The following is a 16,398-nucleotide window of genomic DNA, read 5'->3' on the forward strand; positions in this document are numbered from 1 at the left end:
CCCATTGATGCACATTGCTCTTTTGCAGATGGCCCCCCCGCTTAGGATTCCTATTTTCTTCTTTTGGATACCTACTGTGGCCGGTCTACCAACTTAACCAATATTCTAGCTTTTTCTCCCCTTGTACTTCCCCATATTAAATTATCAGTTTTAACATAAAAAAGTCAAATAGGAGAACTAGATATTAGTTGTGACATACGTAATAACCATGAGTAGCGTAAACATTTTACTATTTAATATGTGCATGTAACAATATAAACTAGTCTAAACCTACTTAAACATCATATTGAAAAGAAAATAGGGTGAGAACAAAAGTGTCGCTTTGCGTTGGCCTGCCATTATCTCTCTCAAGAAGTGCATCCTGTGATAGTTTTACCAAATGCCTGCATAATGCAAAACCAACAAAACACGATGATGTAAATACTTAGCTATTAGATAAATAAAATTGTTCCATTTTGCATCTTCAATAAATATGCAGAGGAAGAATGATGTTGACTTGAGAGAAATCAGCTTTGCTACAACTAGCCAATGCATGATATATCAACAACTGAATAATTGCATGGGTATTGTACATTTTCTAATGCAACTATGATCCTATTGTGCTTATCATAATTTGCACCTCTCACCAAAAGCATGGATGATGTGAGACTAAGTATCTCCAACACACTGTTTGTTGCTTGCTAAAGTCTTCCTCTGGTCTACTCCATCCCTGTTGTACGATCCATAGCTAGATCCCAATTTGGTTTACTTGGTCTTTGATGTTCATAGCATTGTTATCTATCTCACTAACCCCAAAGGTGAAATGATGGCTCTTCTCAGCAATTGAAAGCATGACCTTTGCAAAAGAAGCTAATTCTCAACAATTGGAAGCATGGCCTTTGCAAAAGAAGCTAATTCTCAGCGATTCAAAGCATGGCCTTTGCAAAAGAAGCTAAATGGTGCATAACTTTGTAGAGAACTTTAACTCACTTAATCATTGGCAGCAACCCCTCCATGACTACCTCAATCTGCTTTTAGATGCCTGTTACAAAACATGCACATGTGCTCAATTGATCAAAGCAAACCTACTTGCTTTGAGCATATGTTTTTGACTTGACATGAAAGAGCTATAGGAAATCTCAAATAATCCACTACATGGACTATACATGCATAATCTAAGTTACTGAAACTATCAATGTAAGCATTCATAAAACCAAGTACTCGTGAGATTTAAAATGACCACCAATCCAGAAATCTAGTTTTCAACCCTCATAAAGGTTGAAACTAGAGGTGCAGGTGCAATGAGAAACAAGCTAGTTCCCTACAATGAGACAAATAAGTTTCTCACAAGCTGCATACTTGTGCTTTGGGGGACATCAAACAACAAGTTTTATCTCTTGTCACTTGACAACAAGAGCAAGGAGATTACCTTAAAGGTGCTACTTTTCTTCCTCATTCTACTAAGGGAAACGGGAGCTTGTTGCTACTGATGCTGATGCTTGTGGGGTCTATAAAACTATGGATAAAAGAAAAGGTCCATAGTTAGATGCCTTCACCACCTTACATGCAAGAAGATGCAGAAGGTCAAAGAGCGTTTTCACATTTTGTCTTCTCTTGAAGAGACAAAGAGCAGTATTTTGAAGAAAAATCTTTTCGTTGTGGCACTGAGTGCATCCCATCTTATTGAATCACACAGACAAAGATGGAAATTTTGAATAAAGCACACAGTACCCTACACCAGTAACTGTATTGATAGCGCTAACTCAAAGAAGTCCATTTTACATTACATGCCGAAAGCAACAGAAAAATTAAACAGAAGCAAAAACGCAAATATACCAGAAATAATGTCCATAAGGCAAGCAGAGAAAGACTTTGATGAGTCAAGAGGAGGTGTCCCGAGTGCAAGCCTACTTGTAGCTTGTTGCTGCAAAGCTCCCTCTTCGGCTTTCAGGTGTTCCTCATCTTTAGCATCTGCACTTGCTCTTGTTACGTAGGCCGTGACTGCCTCGCATTATGCTGCTCGTTGGTGGAACCTACTGCCACTCTCCAATTGACACTCTTTCGAGCTCCAAGTCTCCTTAAGCATGTTCATAAACTCTTGTTATCCTAGGCCGAGCAACCAATAGCATCAACAGCTCTCTGAAATAGCTCCATTGACCAACTGCTCATTCATGTCATTAGCCTTACTTTTGCAATAAGGTTGCCCATTCTCTTAAAGAGCCTGCCTCGATGAGAAGCTTCTCATATTCAGGATGGAAAAAAAAAAGGTATTACAAGGCACTTGATTAGAAAAACAACAAAATATTACAAATCATAACCGAACATTTAACACTCCAGCTAACATGCTTTAGTATTGTACTAGTAAACACAAGTCTTTACTACTGATGTGTATTTGAACCAAAACAAGACTCTGGCAGTTTTATAAGTCGCTTCCATCATGGCTATACCTGTCAACAACCCATTCTCAATAAATACTGATGTGCAAATCCAAGATCAATCATCCAAACCCGAGAATTCTAGCGATGTAATCCAGAAAGTTTCCAAAGCATCATTACTGAGTGCACACATGTCAAGTCATTCCATTACTCATCCTGCCCTTAAAGTCACACTCCCAAAACTTATTGGATCTTCACTCTCCCTTTCCTAGGACACTCAGACATTTGCACATGGCACATGGATATTTCAGATACGTCAACGTTATACCACAAATGAAAAGAATTGTTGTAGAGATCTCTGGAATTAAAAATAATCTATAAAGAAAGAAAATCCATTTATATGACCAGTCTTATTTTAGCAACAAAGAGAGTCGTGACCAAAAAATTATATAATGTGATCCATCCAATTCTTCATTGGACCAGCTAACTCTAACATGATGTTAATCACCATTCCTAGAACACCAACAACCAATGAGAAGTGGGAGATTACTACCAAAGGGGCCAATCTACTGAGAGCAAGCAAAAGAATGAGAGATGCATTCTTCACCCTTACAAGGGATATCTTAATCCCTAGTCTTCTGCTTCACTAAAAATGCAAAAAGTAACTCAGAGCTGTTGTTCTTGGTTTGTTTCTAGTCAAATTTCAACGATAGAAAGAGATTGGTAGCCAGACCAAATAAAAGTATCTCTGACAAACCAAGATAGGTGACATTCACCCACTTTCCCTACTTGTGCACCATGTAACCTCCTGAAATCCAAGAAAAGGGTAAAATATATCCATGATTGACATCAAGGTCAACCGGCTGCTTTTATGAAAGCCTGCATATAACAGCCCCTACCAAAAACATAGAAAAATTAACTGGTGAAAAGGCACATTCAAAAAGAATCCCCAAGCTGTCCTCATTCATTCAAACCCAAGTATGAAGCCCCAATAGCCCCTGATAGATCTAAACTAGTCATGCTACCTAGAGCATAAGCCATCTATTTCACATGATGCACTTGCCTTCAAGGCTTGAGATTATACTCACACTAAGGACCAGTACCCCTAACAAGCCATGGTCAAAAAAGACCTAATTTGGATATAACTGCCTTGGTCTCCTTCAATACTAGCTTCCTCTGCAATTTAACAGATACAAAAAAACAAACAAACAAACAAACGGTTGTTCCAAAAACAGCACCGGCATGCATTACTCTCCTATACTCAAGGGGTTGCATAATTTACTCAGAAAAAAGACCATGAGCTACGGTGTCTAGTACTGAGAACAAACATTGGATGTGGGCACCAAGACATACCAAAATCTGCTCGCGGCCTCTTCACATGAGGAGAAACAGGTTGGGGCTAGTCTTGTCGAAGCAGAAAATCCTATTGGAAACCTTGATTATGCTCTTGAGCTCGACCTCAGCTACTGGCCAGGCTGCAGGAGCAGAGCCGCCAAGACCTCCCTTCACACCCTCACCGGTAGGCCCTCCTCAGGCCACTTGCGCTCAAGTCAACCTTGATCACAACGCAAAAAGAGAGAAATAGAGGCGAGACAGCTCCTCATCGCTGCAAGCGTAGGGACGTCTTTGTGTTGAATCTCTGTGCAGGCGTGAAGGCAGATGATAATTTGAAACAGACAATCTTTTTTGCCCCACTTGCCATATTGCTTCCAACCCAAATTCCAACGTGGTCTCTGTCACACAAAGTCTCTCTGCCGGTGAGATGGAAAAAAGCCATTGTTCCTACGATGTCCGTCAGAGCAGAGAACTGACCGCCCTGACCTCCTCGCCCATTCTCGGCAAAAGTTCAGGCGCAAAGAGTGATTAGCGGATTTGATTTGCAGACCCTCCGCTGCTTTTGCTAATTCGATTCCTGGGGAAGATAAACCAACTAGAGGTTAGCCGTGGGTAAGAGAAAACAAGGCCGACACTAGCGTGTAGACGGCGGCACTGCCTGCTGTTAGAGAGAGAGAAAGAGAGAGAGCTCTTGACTGCGTTGATCGGCAGAGCAGAGCAGAGAAACACACACACACGCAGAGAGAGAGAGAGAGAAGAGAGAGAGCTGCTTTGAACGGCAGAGAGAAAAATATAATCTATTTTTATTAGGGACCTAAAAAATAGCTTTAAAAAACCTTTAAAAAAGCCTAAAAATTGTGTACACAAATTGATAGACATCACCCCTATATCACTACCTGCAAGCAGGCAGTGCCAACAAGAATCTCTAGAAGACAAAAACTTGGGGGGGGGGGGGGGGGGGGGGGGGGGGGGGAGAGAGAGAGAGAGAGAGAGAGATGTATTTTTTTATTGTCGGTCTGGATGGACAAATATGACCTGTAGGACCAAAGGTACATGTAATTTTTGATTATCATTTGGGTGGTCAAATATGGTGTATGGGACCAAAAGATACATGTGATGAACTATATGGAGAAGTGACTCTCAATGCTCAAGGATTATGTGACGAGACACAGTGGAGAGCCCACGCTATGGCTGGAGCGGAATGTATGTAGGTATAGGTCATGGCTGAAAATGCCAGACGCAGTTTCAAATTTCGAAGGTGAATTCTTTCCAATCTAATTCATCACAAATATGAACGTGTTCATGATGCTCAATAAAAACTCTACCAAGTACTACAAACCATCAAGTTTGTAATTCTTGAAGTTTAGTATGAACTATGCTCTTTTTTTTTTCCAGGTAAAAGCATCAGAATTTGTATTAAGAGGGAGAGATCAAAATCCATTTGAATAGGTCAAGAAGTTGAGAGTAGCAGTGTCTCAAACGGCAAATGCCCTAGGTGTCAATGGCAGGAAGATGACATTCCTCATATGTTCAAAGCTTTGGGCTTTATTCCCTCTTTGGGCTTTGTTCCCTCTTGGAGTCGGTTAGTCTTAGGGAATTCCATAAATCAACTTTTGGAGGGAGAGATGCAACAGATTGTTTGATCAAGCTTACCAAAGTCCATGTATGAGAGTTCTTTTTTCTGATTTGAAGTTGTAGACAAGTTGAAGCTCGAGAAGTGTCGACTCTACAATATCAACAATCAGCACGATAGAGTCAAACGAATGATAATCAACACTATAGTTGTAGATGCCAAGATGGTCGGACAAATTGCCAATGCTGAGAGACCTTTTTGTCAAATTGATGATGTTATTCAAGCCTTGCCTTGAGGTGTTTCTGATCCAATTTGAGAACTTGTTGATATTTCAAAAGTACACTACACTTGGCATACATGTCAACCAAAGCATTGCCAAGCATGACAGTTGTTTTCAACAGCCCCTGATTGACAATCTCATCGTGAATTTGTTTGCCCATATCAATGTCTCGCATAATGCCACATGCCTTCAAAATGCAATCATAGGTGACTGCATTTGGAGAGAAACCCTCACTTCGCATACAATGGAAACAATTCAAAGCTTCCTAGGGCATATCCTGCAATTAATGCAGTCCAAGAGATGACATCTCGGTTGGGAAGCTCGTCCAGAACTTGTTGTGCTTTCCAAAGTACACCACAATTAGCATACATGTATACTAGCGCATTGCCAAGCACGACATTCTTCTCCAACAACCTCTAACTGCATCCAGAGAGAGACCCTCGCTTCGCAAGCGATGAAAACAGCCCATAGCTTCGTGCAATCCAACTGACGACATCCCGAACTGGGAGCTCATCAACAACCCTGACAACTAAACCTCACTTAACATACATATTGGCCAAACAACTTGTTGTGCCCTGACAAGTGAAGCGCACTTAACATACATACTGGCCAAACTTGGGTGATAAAGAAAGAGAGAGACCTTAATAGCTGCTTAACTCCACATGGGTCTCTAGCTTGCTATCAAATAAGCCTGATCGATTCCCATTCCAAAAGAATGTAACATGTCCAAACTTCACTGTCTCGCTGTCTCAAGCGCCCAAAACGATTAATTTCTAAATATACTGCATAGCCCTCCTTGGCATGAGGATTAACAACAGAAAGTTGACTCATCAGGCCTCTTCCAAGTGTACCTGCATGCAAAGGTTCGGAGTCCTTTCTTTGCGAAGTATTCACCAAATGTCTGGTCAATTTCAGGAGGGCTCATCAAGTACTTGCTAGGGAGCTTCAACTCACCATCATATTGAAGCATACCCGCAGAGTGAATTTTGGGCACACGCACCCTATCAAAGTTTGCATACTCGAGAGCTTTTGCCAACATGATCATTCTGTCTGCTCTAAAGTTGAAGGTTACAACTGCATCACCATCAACAATTGGACCAACAGATTTGCCATTTTTTACCACAATCATAAATGGAGGACAGTATTGGTCATTGAATTTTGGAATATCTGTCTTCAATTGCATAAGAGCTTATATATCACTCTTGAACTTGTGAGGAGCTTCTCCCAAAACTTGTGCATCCCAGCCTCTTTTTACCACATTCCAGTCATTCTATTTCACAAAGTCCCAACAAAACTAACTCTTCAAGACTGCATTGCAGACCCAAATCAAAGTGAAACAATCAACATTGACAATTCCTATTTTGATCCTGTCTTGGCTCTTAAGGTGTTTGCATGGATGCATTAAGACCCATATTGAGATCTTAGCAAGCTCTTTCAAACCAAAAGGCAACTGTCGGTATTTGGTAATCACAAGGTACCTCATAGAGATCCATATTTACGTGCATACACTCCCCTCCAGATGCCAGTGAGGCATCCACTCCTTGTTGTCGTAACTCTTCTAAATTTTTCTCGAGAAAAATATTGGAAACTATATATGCCATTTCAATGCTTCTCAAGTGAAAAAATTTATGAAAGGATGAGAGAGAGAGAGAGAGGCTACCGATTGCCGTGGTTCAGAGGTGTACCTCGAAAGAATGAGATACCGATCGTAGTGCTTCAGAAGGATTACCTTGCAGGAAACCACGAGGAGGGTTAGAGGTTTGTCAAGCTCAATGGTCATAATCATACAAGATTTCAATGTTATTAATTGTTTGTTGTTCCATTTTTATGTTTCAAAAAAAAACAAAACATGCAAGTTTCCTTGCACGGGGGAGTTTGCACAGTGCTCCCCAATTTTTATAATACGAGGGAACGTGCCATTCCCTATTCTCAGTGTGTTCATTAACTGCACTCGCAGTGTCAAAAATGTCAAAAATCACAGAATGATAATGCTTACTCACCACGTGATTGAATATATGTCGTCGATGCACCTTGCATCAACGATGCTGGGCATCTCCTGCTCTTAACCCGCTGCAAGAGATGACAATGGAGGATGAAGGAGATAGGCTTGTGACTATTTGGGTGGAGGAACTTTAGGAAGAAGCGGGAATTTTTATATTTCAGCTTGTGCCAATTTAGAGCCTTCCTCAAAATTCACTCGTCGCTTCATACGTCCAAATCTGGTGGAAGCAAGAAGGATGGTGCTCAACTGTGAAAGGCACATTAACAGTGGGCGATCAATATCAATTGGTGTAAAGAGTTCAAACCAAATTATTTCTGCCATCTGCACTATATGTACTCTTGTTCTGATTAGTTCCAAACTGAAGTTTGGAAAGTTGACAACATCATAGAACAAATCAATCTCGTCCTTCATGTGCATAACCTGCTAACACCATAGTCCACGTTGTCAAGTAGTGTTTTGGACTCATCAAGCTTGCCACATTGCCAAGCACAAAATGTTTCTGCAACAACCCCACAATAGCCCCTAATTGCATAGGTAATTGCATTTGAAGGAAGGCCTTTCCTTCGTATCTGCTAAAAACATCTCAATGCTTCGTTGCCACAGCCATGTTGTGCATAATCATGAAAACATCCTAGCCATGAAAAAGCGCCTTTCTTTTGCATATGGTGAAAAATCTGATTACTTCGTTATTGCCATAGCCATGTTGGGTATATCATGTAGTGCACCACATTTGGCATACATACCAATCAAGGCAGTGTCAAGCACGACATCTTTTTTCAAGAGCCTCTGACTAACAATATAATTGTGATTTTTCTTGTTAGTATCACCGTTGAAAAGCATACAAGCATGACTTCTTTTTTCAATAGCCTTTGCCTAAATATATCATCAATAATTATTTTGCCCATATCCACATCTTGCATAATGCCACATGCCTTCAAGATACAGGTGTAGGTAATTGCATACATGTCGACCAAGGCAGTGCCAACCATAACATTTTTTTTCAACATCCCCTGACTAATGATATCATCCTGAGTTCTTCTGTTCGTCCTAGCGTCTTCCAAATTGCAACATACCTTCAAGATGCAAGCATAGGTGATTGCACATCTGAAGAGAGACGCTCAATTTGCATTTGCTAAAAACAGCCAAGAGCGTTCTATGTTAAGCATATCCTGCAATCAGTGCATTCCAAGAGACGACATTCCGGATAGGAAGCTCCTCAAGCACTCTTTGGTGCTTTCCCAAGAACAACACATTTTGCATACGTGATTATTGCTCCTACGTAGAGCCACATGCTTTCAATATGCAAGCATAGGTGATTACATCAGGAGAAATGTCCTCGTTTTGCATCTTGAAAATAGCCAGCCAACCAGAGCTCCCTAGCCTCAACAACAACAAATTTATTCAGCATTTCCACTTGCATTAACCCAGCAGCCAGATCCTGGCTTATTCCAAACTACATTTTTTATTCTCATGCATTCAATATGTTCTACCTTCTCTTGCATCCCAGCAGCTGCATAAATATTAATCATTAAGACATCTGCTGCCCCATAATGTCGGTCTAGTTGAACTACACGCTCAAAAGCAAACTTTTCGAGCTTGACATTTCCCCATTGCCGGCAAGCACCTAGAAGGGAGACCCAAACTGGATGATGATCAGATGAAGGTATCATCGTAATTACTCTCATTGCTTTGTCAAAGAGCCTTGTACGTCCAAAAAGATCAACCATGAAAGCATAGTGTCCTTTGCTTGGTGCAATGTCATGTTTTTCCCTCATGTTATCAAAATGCATCTGACCCTCACCGACTAAACCTGAGTGGCTACATGCATAGAGCACATTGACATAAGTGGTTGCATTGGGGGAAATGCCATCTTGCTACATGCATTGAAAACAGTCCAGAGCTTCGTTGGCCCGCCCTTGCTGGGCATATCCTCTTATAAGTGCACGACATTCTTCTCCAACAACCTCTGACTAACAATCTCGTCATGAATGTGTTTGCCCAGATCAACGTCTTGAATAATACGGCATGCCTTCAAGGCACAAGCATAGGTGACCGCATCTGGAGAGAGGCCCTCACTTCGCAAGCGATGAAAACAGCCCAGAGCTTCGTGACCCTACCCATGCCGGGTATATCCTGCAATAAGTGCAGTCCAACCGATCGAATTGCTGTGACTGCAAGTTGCGAATCGCTTACTTCTGGGAACCTGTGAACTGCTTGTGGAGAAGATCGAATTGCTCCTGAGAGCAACGTAGAATGCTTTTTTTATTTTATTCACTTGGTAGCTTTTGACGGCATAGTTGTTCTTTAGAACTTTTCAGCATGGGTTTTTTTTAAAAAAAATGAGGAGCCACGTGGCCCAACGACAGGCCAGGGATTTGGAATTGCCCACTATGCTAACGAAGTAAAAAGTAATTAATTCATTTTATGTCCATTAATCGTGTGACTTTACGGCGGGCGCCCAAATGGGCTCTTTTAGGGTTCATACTAACTTCATAGTATTGCACTCAAAACAAAAGCATCCACTAAACACTTTTCAAATGATTGAAATTTATTTAACATAATATGGCGGAGGGGAGTGCCCTTTACACGTGACCCAAGCTCCGAGATGAAGGCTAAATGCCAAAAGTGAGAGAAGCTCATGTGCATGTGATAAAGAAGGGGAGCGAAAAAGAAAGAGAGAGAGAGAGAGAGAGAGAGAGAGAGAGAGAGAGAGAGAAGCCGCCTTCGGCGAGTGGCCGTACTCGTAGACTTAATGGAAATAAGGTACCCTCTAGCTTTTCCTCTTGAGATAAAGAAATTGACAATACACCAATAGATAATAGTTGTCAATAGAGCTTATTTTTGGCATGCTAAAGGCTTTAGTATCCATATGGGTGAAGGTCGTTCAACTTTGTTTGCTTGACATGTGTCTCTTTAAAAATTGAAGAGAAAGAAGGCATTTCCTTTCAAATGCTATTTCCCAAAACTGCTTTCATTTCTTTTGGCATGCTATGGCATGCTGAAAAAGACTAAAGAGCAAAGGATTAAAGAGTCTCCATGGGATATATGAGATATGATATGAAGTATTAATTCAATTTTTTTTAATACTCTCACTTATGAAGAGTCTTTTTATTTAAATACTTCACTAAGATTCATTTTATTAAATTATTAAATTGAGTTATTATTCTCTTTGCCTATTAAATCTATCTTTTTTAATGATAACATTAATATATTCTTTTGTGTTAGTTTTTAATGTGTTTTTTTATCTTATTGCTTATATTTTTATTTTTTATTTTTTAAATAATATAATGTGTAATGTGCACCTTTCACCTTATTAATTAAGTGGAATTTTATATATATATAAACTATTCAAGATTATGGTTGGGTTCACGAGAGCCGATGAAAGACATTCAAAAAGAAATGTGCCATCACCATGGAGGCTGTCCATTGGCACAAAAGGAGATTATACTTCTTTGGACCCATAAAAAATTAGCAAGCCTTCTCTCCCTCGTAAGAACAGTTCTACCATCTACTTTTCAGCACGAAATGTGGACTGGTGTGATTGAATTGAATCCAACAGCTACATACTCAACAACACTACCACTACAGTACAACTCATTGGACGTCAAAATCATACAAAATAAATTTATAGAGCTACCTACGTTCCTTGTGAATAAAGAGAGAGGTAGAAGAAAGAGTACGAGGTTATACCGTCAACTCTTGTGAATTTAGCTCGTGTATGTTTAATGATTAATATAATGTATATTTTTATTTTTATTTTTATTTGATTTGATTTTGTTTTCAAATGATAATATGCAATGTACATCTTTCACTTCATTATTTAAGTGGGTCCCTTTTTAATATATAAAATATTTGTGATTATATATGTATAATGGATAATATAATTTCATGCAATTGTAAGCACTCATTTAAACTTACTTTTTATAAATCTCATTCCTCCCTTAACGTAGCAGGCCTTCGTGCCTCTTCACCTTGTTACAGTCATGGAGCTTTGTCTTTCAGTCCTAAAAACAAAGGTACTTCTTTTTCATAAGCCTAGTCTAGCTGAGAACTCAGCGTGTACCCACAACCAGCAAACCACAACCACAAGAGAGCAAAAGGCACATAGCCCCTGTAACCTAAATCTTATTGGGAAGGCCCTCAAGAAGGCAATCTCGCTGAAATAAGCTATGTGTTGTTAGGAAATGACGTAGCTAAATAGATATTTTAGTAGATTATTTAATGGAGAGAGGTAGATTTTACACACAAGAGATTATAGAGTAGAGAGAGAGAGAGAGAGAGTATACACGATATACGTGGTTCACTCAATGTGGGCTACGTCCACGGGAAAGCATCCACTCGATGGCTTTAGTACTAAAAAACAAGAAGTAGTTTACAAAGGGATTATACCCTTTTGGAGCTCCCGCCTTGCTGCACTCTCACCACCTCACACTCACCTTGTTGCATCAACTTCACACTATGAAATGTGTGTAGAAATGGCCTCCATTTATCGGCCAAAAGGGCTGCCCTCTCTCATAAGAGGCAGCCATGTGTAGCTGCCCTTGTGTAGATAAGTTCAAATCGGACCCTCCAATCCGCCCATGTGTGGCCGCCCTTGAGAAGACAAATCCACTTTTGAATTCGGCCACCAGCCACTGGCTATTGACTTCCGACCACTGGCCACCGGCCGTTGACCATCGACCACTGTCCAACCAACTGGTCATTTTCCGACCACTTTCCGGCCGCCGTCCGACCATAATATTCCGGCGAAAAGGAATATTTCAACGAGTGATTTGTAAGGCTCGAGATTGGCCGTGAAAATTTTGGTTCCCGGTGAGTGATTTTTCTTCACGCATGATGGCTTCTCCGCATAATAGGGGCCTTACAAATGTGTGTTTTTAACACAAAAAATTACAAGGGGTAATCAAGCTTCATACTTAACATGTGTGATCCCTAGAAATGCCGCACACATTAAATAAAAAGAAGGAGAAAATGGTGTGGCCTTACCTTTCTTTTAGGGATGGCTAGAGAGTGAACTAGTTTTCGACACAGAAAAGGCTAACCAAGTTTCACAACTCAAACCACGGCATTTTTCTTAGCAAAAAAAAGAGCAAACTTAAAAAGTCTTCTAATTTTTAGGTCAAAATCTGAAACATTAATTTTGTTTTTACACTAAAACTTGTAAAATTTTGTCGAGTTTCTTCAAGACAAGCTTAGAATCTAGTGTGGTTAGAGGATGTTGAAATTCGCATCAGTGATCAAAAAACTTTTAGACAACGTAGGTGCATGATTTTTTTCATCAAAAGCGTTGATTGTTGAGTGCATCAAAAGATTTTAAACAATGGGCTTCCAGTGTGTAGGATTTATAAACAAAATTTTTCCTAGGCTTTTTATCCTATACGATCGAGGGAGATTCAAAGATCTGCAAAAGGATCTTGAGCATGATTCCAAGTTGAAAGAAGAGGAACAACAAAGAAGCAGTGGTGAAGACAAAAGAAACACACCTATTTTTCGCACTGTTTAGGTTGGAAGTGCTTATGAAAGACAACTCTAGAGCTAGAATCATAGCCCAATTTTTTTTCGAGCTCATAAGCTATCTTTGTGGGTATCAACTCCAAGACCTCATAGCATCCCTTGCAATAAGTTTAGGAAATTTTTTGGTTAAGAGGACATAAAAGTGTTATATTACCAATCTAGTGCTAAAAGAGCCATCTCCATCCTCCTCCATGATATTCACTTCAAAGGTTGATTCACACTAGAGGGATTAGATTCATCATCCAACGAGACATTGGCATCATCTATAGAAGATCTTGCAATATAAGTTTGGTCCACATCCCTCAAGATAAAGGCTAATAGTAATGGAAACAACCTTAATCCATACCTTTTGATCTCTCTTCAAGACATCTTTTGCAATAGCAATCATACATGTGACAATTTGTGACACATGCACAATCCATTCCTTTCAATCATGAAGACAGCAAGCTGCACAAAGCAGCCATGATCCATGACATGTGAAACCCTACCTCGATAAACATTTAACAACTCAATATTCATGTGGTTGATCCCCTTTTGCTAGGGTTTCTATCATCTTGATCCCTCATGTCAAGTCTCTGTGTTATATTTGTTGCATATATCCCTATGATCATCATGCTTTTTTCATAAAATTGGCCATATACCATCATAAAATGTCTCTTAGTGAGTGCTACATAAGTAGCCTTCGTAAGTAACAATAATGTCAACAACTGATTCTAAATCAAGGCTTGTGGATATCTCGATGTTCTAAACAATGAAAATAGCTTGTTCTATTTCCATTCCATGTAGTATTAAAGGAACGAGGCCACCCAATTTCCATGGCATTACTAAGATTTCACTAAATGCAATTGAGTCTAGTTTGGTGCAATCAATATCAATTGGATTCTTTCAAAGTAATTCATAGTGTTGTATATAAAGAAAAATCACGAGGAGTGACCACTCGCCAAGTTGGTTCATCAAGAAAAAAGTTGCAACTAAATGAGTCCAATGATTCGCAACTATCTCCATTTGGACCTAAATCAGTCCAATGGTTTTCCATTTGACTTGAGTCTATTGTAACTCCAATTTGAGAGATATAATTTGTTGAATCATGAATGGTTGGTGATTCGCTAATGGGTCAGAATATTCAATGGCTAAATTTTTCTTATGCATATCATAGGGTTTAGACTCATGGTGAGAGGAGGACCTTCAGAGGGAAGACAACTAGCAATTGAGAGGGATCCATGGGAGTCTACAATTCTCATCTTCAAATATCATAATTTTAGCTGTCGTAGGGTTATATGCAAGCTATGTGGGGTGGTGCTTATAGTAGGTGTGACTTGCTTGAAAGCCCACTACTCTTGGATCAGAAGCAAAGGGAAATCTCGAGGGGGTCACTATGTATAAATTGTGTATATCATGTGCGTTCAAGGATTATTTCTAAAACTTCTTATTTGTGAATTTTTGACAAATAAAATACACCCTTTTCCTATAAATTTTTTTGTATGTGAAAATGTGAGGAAAATATAAAATTTAATAATCCCTTCTGCTACACTCACGTGATAGTCACATAATTATTAAGTAACCCCCTCCCCCCCCCCCTCCCCGAGAGGGAAAAATGATTGCAAATTTGCGAGGGGTGAGCGGGCAAAATACATTAGTATTCTCACGCCCTCTTTTGAAGCCCCAATACATGAAGAGGCCCTCTTAAAGAAAGTCCAAGATGAAAGGGTAAATTGGCTACTCTCCACCATACCTTGCCTATGATGTACGCTACTTTTGATACTCCGTGAGCCTCGACTCGAAGTCACAAGTGTAAAGATGACTTCAGTTAGAGCATAGTTGGAGCAAAAAAGCATAATTAGATAGAATTCACTAAAGTGGCTGAACCTACATAGAAGCAAGCCATTTTTCTAACAATTTCATCTTTTCAAACTTGTGCCATTCAAATGTTCCCTTTTTCCTTGAGCGTTAGACTTGTATATATGTTGCAATAACAAGATTTAATTTTTTAAAACCATATTTAGTGGTCTTAATTATAAGATCCTCTCAATATTAGTATTTAGATGGTTGAATTAGCATTTGAACTGAATTGATTGATGATAAATGCATGGCATGTGAGATTCTACTAGTTCCATATAGAAATTTCTTTCAACAGACATATGGAAAGTAAATGAAATATAACATTTTACTACTTCCAACTAGCAACTAGTCTTAGCGTCCATATGGTAACTGCATAGGGAGAATGAAGTTGGTACTTTCATCTAGCAAACACTAAACTACTATGTGGCAGTTTTTTTAAATACTTTTTTTTCTAATTGTAAGAGATAATTAACTCCTAAGTTGCTAGTTTTATCTAGAAACTTCATCAAGCGTGATTGGGGGGATATTTCCAGGCGAGCAATTTTTGATGAGCGCTTTTTAGGAATCATGTGAGCAGATTCCTAAAAAGATTCTCTCTTCCTCTTTGACGACTCTTTCGTCTTTTTCATATCTCTATCTCTCTCTCTCTCTCTCTCTCTCTCTCTCTCTTTGGTGAGCGCTTTTTAGGAATTAGGTGAGCAGATTCCTAAAAAGATTCTCTCTTCCTCCTTGTCAACTCTTTCGTCTTTTTCATATCTCTATCTCTGAGAGAGAGAGAGAGAGAGAGAGAGAGAGAGAGAGAGGTATTAGGGAGGTTGAGACATAGGCAAAGATATGTGAGCTAAACAAATTGTTTCAAAAACAACAGAGACAAGGGTACTTAAAACAAGAACACCCATTAATAATAGAAAGTTACATTTTATTGCACTTGCATTACATAGGCAAGAAGCGTTCATCTTCTAGAAGGCCCGGTTTTAGGAGTAGATGTGTTGTCTTCAAGTGGCAAAAGAAGATTCACCACATTCCCTAACTGCTACATCATTTCCTCCTCATCCTCCTCTGTGATGAGCCCAATTTTCTTCTAGCAAGAGGAAGCAAATTGTCTCTTCTCGTTCAAACTGAGTAAGTTCCTTGCGGCATTGATAGAGGTGATACACATTGATTGTTGCCTTTAGAGCCTCCCTAAACCAGTCGGCTCCATACAACGCCTCTCCATTGGGAATGGCTTCCATGGCATCCCACGCAGACTTGATTTTATTCTCAAGATCGTCGCACATTGTGAAAAGTAAGAGAGGTGTGCTACGGAAGCTAGTGGACGCTTTCACAAAAATAATTCAAGCTATGGCAATTTATAGCATTGTGAAAATATTATATTACTTTATACACGACTTGACACATAAACAACCAGTTCTCAAATTTGAAAAAAAACTGCAAATGAATGTACCAAAATGTGGCCATCATAAGATAAAATTAGAAACTGGTACAGTTGTCCATTTTGTGA

The 16,398-nt window shown here is 39.6% G+C and overlaps 1 protein-coding gene and 1 pseudogene across 1 annotated transcript; both read right to left on the reverse strand.

The window, feature by feature from the left end:
• Positions 1 to 1,707: 1,707 nt before the first annotated feature.
• Positions 1,708 to 4,187, reverse strand: LOC147452894 (uncharacterized). The gene is made up of 5 exons (XM_086519310.1): positions 4,176 to 4,187; positions 3,910 to 4,087; positions 3,708 to 3,777; positions 2,167 to 2,200; positions 1,708 to 1,903 (listed from the first exon to the last, which is right to left on the reverse strand). The coding sequence occupies exons 1-5, from the start codon at positions 4,185 to 4,187 to the stop codon at positions 1,763 to 1,765; spliced, it is 435 nt and encodes a 144-aa protein (XP_086375436.1). The 3' UTR covers positions 1,708 to 1,762.
• A 1,771-nt stretch (positions 4,188 to 5,958) lies between these two features.
• On the reverse strand, positions 5,959 to 7,143 carry LOC147452895 (2,3-bisphosphoglycerate-independent phosphoglycerate mutase-like; annotated as a pseudogene).
• Between the last annotated feature and the right edge of the window lie 9,255 nt (positions 7,144 to 16,398).

Source organism: Adiantum capillus-veneris, chromosome 8 (assembly GCF_014529385.1).
Source record: "Adiantum capillus-veneris isolate H3 chromosome 8, ASM1452938v2, whole genome shotgun sequence".
In the NCBI taxonomy this organism is placed as follows: domain Eukaryota; kingdom Viridiplantae; phylum Streptophyta; class Polypodiopsida; order Polypodiales; family Pteridaceae; genus Adiantum; species Adiantum capillus-veneris.

Coding starts and splice junctions, on each gene's coding strand:
- LOC147452894 (XM_086519310.1), bottom strand. Junction 2,201..3,707: donor GAGGCCGCGAGCAGATTTTG/GTATGTCTTGGT, acceptor TCATCGAGGCAG/GCTCTTTAAGAGAATGGGCA. Junction 1,904..2,166: donor TGGGCAACCTTATTGCAAAA/GTAAGGCTAATG, acceptor GGAGCTTTGCAG/CAACAAGCTACAAGTAGGCT.